This window comes from Solanum tuberosum, unplaced genomic scaffold, assembly GCF_000226075.1.
Source record: "Solanum tuberosum cultivar DM 1-3 516 R44 unplaced genomic scaffold, SolTub_3.0 scf00118, whole genome shotgun sequence".
Taxonomy (NCBI): Eukaryota; Viridiplantae; Streptophyta; class Magnoliopsida; order Solanales; family Solanaceae; genus Solanum; species Solanum tuberosum.
In genome coordinates this window covers 839,713-848,782 of record NW_006239043.1, presented here as the reverse complement: position 1 = coordinate 848,782, position 9,070 = coordinate 839,713, and the positions used below count along the sequence as shown (strand labels likewise).

At 37.1% G+C, this 9,070-nt stretch overlaps 1 protein-coding gene across 6 annotated transcripts in view; it reads left to right on the top strand.

The window, feature by feature from the left end:
- LOC102581977 (protein EFR3 homolog B) overlaps positions 1-8,780 on the top strand; it is a 14,717-nt gene extending 5,937 nt beyond the window's left edge. For 4 of the 6 annotated variants that reach the window (XM_015309927.1, XM_015309929.1, XM_015309928.1 and 1 more), the window contains 13 exons: positions 1,037-1,221; positions 1,306-1,502; positions 1,749-2,041; positions 2,234-2,383; positions 2,484-2,879; positions 3,943-4,092; positions 5,211-5,286; positions 5,958-6,085; positions 6,295-6,495; positions 6,583-6,705; positions 6,793-6,909; positions 7,473-7,700; positions 8,253-8,780. In XM_015309927.1, the coding sequence (XP_015165413.1) occupies positions 1,037-1,221; positions 1,306-1,502; positions 1,749-2,041; positions 2,234-2,383; positions 2,484-2,879; positions 3,943-4,092; positions 5,211-5,286; positions 5,958-6,085; positions 6,295-6,495; positions 6,583-6,705; positions 6,793-6,909; positions 7,473-7,700; positions 8,253-8,417 (2,409 nt within the window). In that variant the 3' untranslated portion in view covers positions 8,418-8,780. The remainder of the gene's footprint in view (positions 1-1,036; positions 1,222-1,305; positions 1,503-1,748; positions 2,042-2,233; positions 2,384-2,483; positions 2,880-3,942; positions 4,093-5,210; positions 5,287-5,957; positions 6,086-6,294; positions 6,496-6,582; positions 6,706-6,792; positions 6,910-7,472; positions 7,701-8,252) is intronic. The other 2 variants (XM_015309931.1, XM_006350142.2) reach the window with 2 other exon arrangements.
- The last annotated feature ends 290 nt before the right edge of the window (positions 8,781-9,070 follow it).

The window sequence follows — 9,070 nt, the reverse complement described above, 5'->3', positions numbered from 1 at the left end:
GAAACCCGCAGCCGCTACCCTTTGGGTGCGCACAGGGTAAAACCCTCGCTCCTATGCAATAGCTCGCAAACCACATAGGAGAGGTAACCCGCACTAGGCAAGTCCGGTGCGACGAGCTCGACCCAGAAGGCAAACCCCTTGCTTTCGCTGGCAAGGGGTTTCGAACTTGAGACCTCCAACATGGAAGTCCCAAGCCCAAACCACTGGGCCACCCCGAAGGGTGTTCAAGCTATCTCTTTAGGATAAAACTAAATACTTTTCATCACTACCTGTTTTTTGCCTTTGAATGCTCTGTAATCATTGAACAAACAAAATTAGCTAAAAACAGATAGCACTCAATAGCACGCGGATCACTAAATCAACTTATAGGTGAAACCAGGCCCAGATTGGCTTTGCCATTGCATCAACTGATTACCGTTGGTATATATTTGTTGTAGGAAGGTTAAGTATAAACTTGAATCTGAACATCTTGATTACGGTAACAGATATTGGAGTACTACTGCTGCCTCAAACTGCAGAGTATACAACATTCATTAGTCTCACACAGCAGAGCATATGAATTTTCTTACTGAATATGTCGTACAATTTGTGCCTTTTACTGTTCATTCCAGAATTGTCTCCTGACAATGACCTGTTTCTGGCTACAATAGGTGGATGGAACTTGTAGCTTTTATTGTTTCATATGACTGATCATGTGGACTTCACCATGCCACTTCTTCTACTTATACAACAACAACAACATACCCAGTGAAATCCCACAAGCTTCTTCTACTTATAAACAGAACTAATAGTCTGTAGTACAAAAAAAAGATTATACTGGTGCAATAAATCTGCATAGCAATCATTTGATCTCCAGTTGTGATGAACTGTTTCCATGTCAGAATTAGTATAGCTTTTGGGATATTACCTTGAAATAGATCTTTCATATTTCCAGTTGTGTGTTGTCACAACTTTATTGTAGTAGCTTAAACTGTGCCCATCTTACTTTTCCAGACGTCTCAATTGCTTCTACTAATGTATTTATCCTATCTATTAGATTGTTTCAGTAGTCTTGGAAAATTATCCAAGGCCAAGAAAGGAAACTCAAGACTCAAACCAGAACAGGTGGGTGGAAGAAGTGCGCAAAGTTGAGGGCCACGTTTCTCCTTCCCCAGAAGTCATCGCGAAGGTTCCCTCGTGGAGAATCATTGTGAATGAGAAAGGGGAACTAAATATTTCAAAGTTAATATTTTATACTAAATGTTAGGTGGCCTCTTGCTTTTTTCATGTGTAGTGTCTAAAGTGCTTCTTAATTTTCCTTGACAGGGAGGATGCCGAAAACCCAGCATTTTGGTCTAGGGCTTGCCTGCATAACATGGCCAAACTAGGTAAGGAGGCTACAACCACAAGGCGAGTTTTGGAATCTTTATTCCGCTACTTTGACGACGACAATTTATGGCCTACTGAAAATGGAATTGCTGTACCTATTTTAAAAGATATGCAGTACACGATGGATGCTTCAGGTATGAAGTTACTTTTTAACTTTACCTATCGAAAGGGGAAAATAGAGAGAGAAGTTAGTGGTAGAGTTTATTTTCTTTTTATTCTTTGGCACTCTCATTTACTTTTTGCAAATAGTTCATAATATGTGGTTCTTCAAAAATTTCCTACTTTTCCTTGTATAGTAGTTATGTTTTCCTTGTGGTGAAAATTCATAATGGCTTTTCCTCTCACTTTTTTGTTCCTCCTTCCCCGATTAAATTATGCAGGAGAGAATGCGCACCTTCTGCTGTCAGCATTAGTCAAGCACCTAGATCACAAAAATGTTCTTAAACAACCTGAAATGCAGCTTGACATTGTTCAGGTGGTGACTTCACTTGCTCAAACAACGAAGATTCATCATTCCATTGCCCTAGTCAGTGCAATAACTGATATCATGAGGCACTTACGGAAAAGTATACATTATACTCATGATGACGCAAAGCTGGGAGCCGAGTTAATAAAGTGGAACCGGCTTTTCCAGGAATCAGTGGACGAGTGCCTTGTGGAGTTGTCAAATAAGGTGCAGTTAATCTGTCATTGGATTTGAATATCAAATAAGTTGCATTCTCGGTAAATTGGTTGGAAGCTGCTTAGTTACAAATTAAACAGGAATTTAAAGTCTCTTATTGATGGGACTAACTACATATTAATCAAACTTCTTGTTATTGATGTGTGTTCGGAAGTCATGATTCTTCATTTTCTTGACTATTAGGTTGGAGATGCAGGCCCTATTCTTGATGTGATGGCAGTAATGTTAGAGAACATCACAAGTATCCAAGTGATAGCAAGAACTACTATTGCTGCTGTTTACCGTGCTTCTCAAATCATAGCTTCTATGCCAAACTTGTCATACCAAAACAAAGTAAGCTGATTGACATTTGAATTTATCAGACTGTTCTTTGCTTTCCTAGCTTTTTTCTGAGGCATATTGAGTTACGAATCTGATTTATCTTTATATTTAGGCATTCCCAGAGGCTTTGTTTCATCAGTTACTCCCTGCTATGGTCCACCCTGATCATGAAACGCGAGTTGGAGCTCATCGAATCTTTTCTGTTGTCCTTGTTCCATCTTCTGTTTCTCCTCAGAAGGTATCTGAGGAAACCCACCTAAGGAAGGCAGCAGATTTTTCAAGAGCACTCTCTAGAACTGTTTCCGTCTTTTCTTCTTCAGCTGCACTTTTTGGAAAACTGAGAGACCAGAGGTCCCCTTCAATGGAGAAGGTTACTCTTGGAATGGAACAGAAAGATAACAATAGTGGGATGCTCAACAGAATAAAGTCAACATATAGCGGGGTATATAGCATGAAAGGCTCTCCTGCACCTATTGAAGAGTCTATGAACAAGCCAAGTAACGAAATGGTAGGTTCTGTAACCATCTTCACCATCTTAGTAGATACGGCTGTTACTCCTAGATTCCTTGGTATGATCCATTCTACTGGGCTCACATCATGGGACTTCATGTCTGCTTCTCCTTTACTACTCAAGCTTTTGATTGACCCTCTCTTCACATCCTTGGCAAGTAAATTACTTGGCTATAAAATGTTTTGCCGCTTGAACAGTTTGTTTTGCTGCATACACTTGAACATCCTCTGCTGAAAATGGTTTGAAGCTTGCTTAGAATAATAGGGACAAACAACAACAACAATGCCTCAATCCCAACCAAATTGGGACCAGCTTATTCCAATACTCAGTAATTTGTCTTTTTAGACAAACTAGGGTTTCTCTAAAGCTAGAAATCATCTAAATCACACTTATCCTACACTAATATGCAAATCTACAAACTCTTGGGAAAACATTGGATCTAATGTACCTGTACCAACTTGACAAAGCCTTTATCCTAATTAGTTGGTATCTTCTATCTGAATCTTTTTCTTCTATCGTATTATGTTCTTTGCTAAACCTACATGAAATTTGAGAAATTGTAGGCCTTTTGGGACAATTTCTATGTATATGGTTTTTGTTTTTACCTCATCTCATTTTAACACCTTCTATCATCACAGTGTCGTACCAATTAACTTTGTATTGGAGGTCTATGTATGCCATGGCCAAATCATCTTAGGAAACTTATTATTGTTTTATCCTCCATCTGTGCTACTTGTACCTTCTGTCAGAAGTAATCATTTGCAACATTTTCTAATTGTGCATTCATCTTAATATCCATATATTGACGACACTCATATAGTGGATATATTGTGCATTAGAGTTCAAACATTCATTCGGATTACATGAAAATGTTTCTACTCTTTTTATAACTGTGCATCCACAACACTCATACGCTGGATATGTTGGCATTTGACTTCAGCTATTCATTATGAAATAACATTGTTGATTTCTCAACTGTTGTATAGAATGTGTCTTTCACTTTGAGTCTGTTTTATTCGACTTCACCAAGTAGTGAAATTATTTTCCTCTTGATCTTCAGGGTCCTATTTCTCTAAGACTCAGCAGCCACCAAATCGTACTCCTTCTCTCCTCAATATGGGTACAATCCATTTACCCTGCAAATATGCCTGAGAATTATGAAGCCATTGCTCACACATTTAGCTTGGTCTTGCTATTTTCTAGAGCAAAGGTAATTGGTTGGTTCTGTGACTGTTATATTTGTTTTGAGTATTTGTTTGCGGGCATGTTCTTTGCTCATGATACTAAATGAAATATTAGTGTTTCTATTGTTGTCCAAAAAAAATATCGAACAAGGATATCCATACCATAATTGTGTAGCTCGAAAGATCAACTAGAAACAAGTGTTTTTAGTGATTCCTTTCTTTGTAGTTACTTTTTCTTATTTTTTTAACTATATCTAGGTAATATGTTCCCTTGGAACTCCTAACATGTCTGTTTTCCTTTTGTCTTTGCTTATGTACTAAGGTTTTTAATCTCTCCTAACAAGGGAATTTTTGGGCTTTCTGTTGGTTGAAAGATGGTTGAAATTTTTGTCTAGTAGGATTTAATCGATATCGTTATAAGACAGTATCTGAGTAGTATTAGTTAAACGCTAATAGGTTTCCTATAGCATTTACATTGTTTACCAAGGGAAACAATAACGTTTTAAAAAAAAATTGAACTCCTTTTCTTAGTCCTTTGTGTTTTATCTGTTCATTTGAATGGTAGCATCAGTGATGATGTTTTTACATATCGTTCACTTGCAAGATTCTATTCGCTGTCTTCTATGTATTTGACGGCATTCTCCATGTAAATTTAGTGTGAAAAGTCCTCTTACATGATAAGGATAAATTATAAGCTTTGGATCCTGTGGTGTGAGGATTAATTGTAAACTCTAAATGCCAATCACAATTTATTGCTTAAGTTAATGTTCTTAATGTCTTTTGTGCTGCTATTATTTTGAAAATAAGAACTTTAGCGTGAACTAAGACCTTCCAAGTCAATGGACATCAAGGAGACAATTTGACTACTTGCGAGTAACAAATTATAGTAAGAATATGGGAATGAGAAACTAAAATGCCAAATCACTAAATCATTGAGAATTTTATTTGTGGTATTATTTGTTTGGCATTTAAGCAGTTAAATGATGTAGGATATCTTGGTCGTTTATCACACTGGATGATGCAATCTGCTATATTATGTTAAATCTGTAAAGGAACTAAAGTCTGAATAAACATATGTTGGTATGTGTCTGAATATCCTTTCCTATAGTCTCTTAATTTAAGTTTGCTCCATATACTTGTGCAGAACTCATACCGTGAAGCTCTAGTGCAAAGTTTTCAGCTTGCATTTTCGTTGAGAAATGTTGCACTCATTGAAGGAGGTAAGACTCCACATCAGATATTCCTCTGGGGTGTGCACCTGCTTAAGATTTTTCTTCCCCTTTAATTCATTCCTCCTTTATACTGGGAGGGGGTGGTAAGTAATTGCTTCATCGGAGTGTTAGGAACAAGAGATCAGTATTACATGGCACATTTCTCATGTCCCTAGTATCTTTTCAAGTTAAGATTATCCATTTTTAACTGATTGTGAAGGTTCTTGGACTTCCGTTGCTATGTTGACCGAGCATGTCTCATTCGGGAATCCTAGCTGAGTAATCCCACTCTGCTATTTTTATCACTAAGTTCTCTCTTTCGTTTAGGTTTATAACATTTTCATCAAGGATATTATTATTAACAAGATGAGAGAACCAAGTACCTGAAAATAGGAAAGCGTTTAGTTCATACAATTAAAGACTTCCTGTTGTTGGTGTTTAATAGCAATGCTTAAATGCTTGCTGCACAAAGCTTCATCCGCTTCTACCTTAATGGAAAATACTTGTCGATGCTGTAGTATACCTTTAAGAGGCAATAATTTATATGAGATTCCCCAACACTATGATCCTTATTGGTAAAATAGTTCAGCTTATCTGTTTTCCTGTATGATTCCTTCTCCAATGATTTTTTACAATTTGAGGATTTGTGGATCACAGTTCATTATACTTCTATTTTTCAGGGTCCCTACCACCATCACGTAAAAGATCTCTGTTTGTGTTGGCGACATCTATGATTATTTTCTCATCAAAGGCATATAATATACCTTCTCTCGTTCCCCGTGTCAAGGCTGCACTTTCAGATAAAACGGTTAGTAACCAATGCTGCCAAGCTTTATACGGTTTTGCTGACCCCCTCTGGTGGTCAGTCATTGTTCTTTCTATTGCATGTCAGCCTGGTTTCTACTAGCAGCTGAACTGATGAAAAACTACTTTTGATGTAATTACTTGTTCTGTTTCAGTATTATCATATTAATTTCTGCTCAGATCATAACACATGGGAGTCATTGTTTTTATCAGGTTGATCCATTTTTACATTTGGTAGAAGATAGCAAACTACAAGCTGCTGAATCAAGTTCTGGTAATGGAAAAGTTACATATGGATCCAATGAAGATGATAGTTCTGCTCAGAAATGTCTCTCGCAAATAAATATCACAGAGGAACAGTCAACGCAATCCATGATTTCTTTAATCCTAAAGAGCTTATCTAATCTATCAGACGTAAATGTTTCTTTGCTAAATTTTGCTACCATATAGTGATTCCCTGGTTAAGCATTGATCTCTAATATGATTTATTCCGGTATGTAGCTTGAAGTGTCAGCTTTAAGGGAGGAGTTGCTTAAGAAATTTTCACCAGATGATTCAGATTCCCTGGGGACTCAGTTTTTCACCGATGCTCAACAGAGAGCTCAGCAGTCTAATTCAGTTGATGTAAGTTTCTAGAGGATGTAATTTTATGTCAATATACTCTTCTATCCTCACTTTCTCTGTTTGATCATTCTTTCTCCTGTTGTGCAGCTGACCTCAATATTTGACGATGATGGTCCAGATTTATTTTATAGTAGTTCCAAACAGAATGAACAATCAGCCATGGAAATTCCCAATCTGTTGAGTGTCAATCAACTTTTAGAATCTGTAAGTGACTTTTGAATATAATATTTGCTTAACCTATTATTTATGCAAAAACAACCACGCCTCAATTCCAAGCAAGTTGCTGTCAGCTCTATTAATCCTCACTGACCATGTCACTCCATTTAACTTCATCTTAAACCCATATTGTACGATAATAATTATAATTTGTCTAACCTATTGTTTCAGCACTGTGATCTTTGACAAAAAAAGAGCTTTACATCTAGTTGTACTTGCGAAATGGATTTCTTTTCTTCGTGTGCATGTGGCAACTCTGTGTTCTCTCCTCTAGTGGACTTGCATGTTTTCATGCCTCCATTTTGTTCTTATGAGAAAAAACAACCTCATGTGATGGCTCTTTTAGTTCATCTGGTCGTCGCAAATATTAATGGAGTACCACTTAGTCCTTTGGTCGATGTTTTAGTTTAAATACCATGAGATAACAAAAAGTGTGCGACTTACATTTTATTTAAGATCAGATATGTGAAAAATGAAGTTGTTAGTTATTTTATTTGATCTGATCATTGGTACTTGTTGTCTGAAATTAACTTTGTCTACGCCAAATGAAGGTTTTGGAGACAGCACATCAAGTAGGGAGAATCTCTGTGAGCACGGAACCTGAATTTTCATACAAAGAAATGGCTCATCATTGTGAGGCACTTTTAACGGGAAAACAACAAAAGATGTACAATTTGATGAATAGCCAACATAGACAAGATAATGCACTGATCGAAATATCAGAGAGTTCCAGTGATCAAGGCGAAGAAAGCGCTTCTGATAACCAGGTTGACAATCAGGTCTCGAAAGTAGTCTTTTTTGGTTTCTATATACTCAACATTTCTTGTTTCTCCTTTCTCCCCCATTTTCTAATTCATTTGCTGCTTATCTGTTTCTTTCTGACTAAGGTAACATAGATAGATATTATCTAGGCATAATACATAGATAGACACTTTATCTTGGCCTCAACTGGCAACTAAACACTCCAACTTTGAGTATGGACATCTAGAAACCTCAACTCATCTCCACTGTGTCATTTAAACACTCCAACTTTCAAAATGATCATCTAGACACCTCTAAAATTTGTGTGTCATGTCAGCATCAGGTGTCCACGAGACATAGTGGGGATGAGTTGGAGTGTTTAGTTGTTAGTTCAGACCAAGTTGAGGTGTCTAAATGTACACTCTCAAAGTTGAAGTCCTTACTTGTCAAGTGATGAGAAATGCTTATGTATTATGCCTATTATTTATGTAAAACGAACTTACAGTAGATGTAGCACCAGAAATTTCCTGCTTTGCATGATTTAGAGACACAATCTTAATCTTACCATTCACTAAACTTTATGGGGGCAGGTTGAGAATCAACTCGCAGATCAGAAAGTAGCCGATGTTTCTGATAAACCAACATGCGAAACTGTTCCTTCACATTGTGGAGCAGAATATCAAAGTAATCCGGAGTCCTTCAGGCTACCGGCATCAAGTCCATATGACAATTTTTTGAAAGCTGCCAGATGGTAGAGATAGCATAGGAATCGTTCCAAACAGAAATGTTTGTGAGATTACTTTCCTCCTGATGTCAGGGTTGCCAAAGCCTTATCGGTTGCAGAACCGGAAGATCTTCATGCAACACGCCTGCATGGAAAGATAGTCGGCGCCAGAGTTGTAGATAACACATAGTTTGTAACTCATCATATATACACATAAAAGTTGTTCATTCTTTTATTCTTTTTTTTTCTACCTATTATGAGGTGAAATATTGTTGTACTGGAACCAGAGAGGAGGAGGCATATTGGTTAAGATGTTAGGTTTTGCTGTCTTAGCCAATGTCATTTACTGTTGTATAATATCAAAATGTTGCTTTTATTATTCTCTTTTTAGTGATTTTAGATGGAGCTATTCTTTTCTTCTTCTGGTGTATGCAGACACTGCTATTTAAAATGGAAAAAAAAGCATTCTTTTGCTGTTCTTATTTTCCTTAATTAAAATGTACGTTGTGATATTTTTTTCATGCTTCGAAAGCTTCTCTTTTGAGTCGAGGTCTATCAGAAATAGCCTCCCTACCTACAAAGGCAGGGGTAAGGTGTCACACCCCAACCCTAGGTGAGGCGGACAAGTACCATATGAACACATGCTTTACAAGTCACCTATGATGAGAGAGTAAACTATTACTA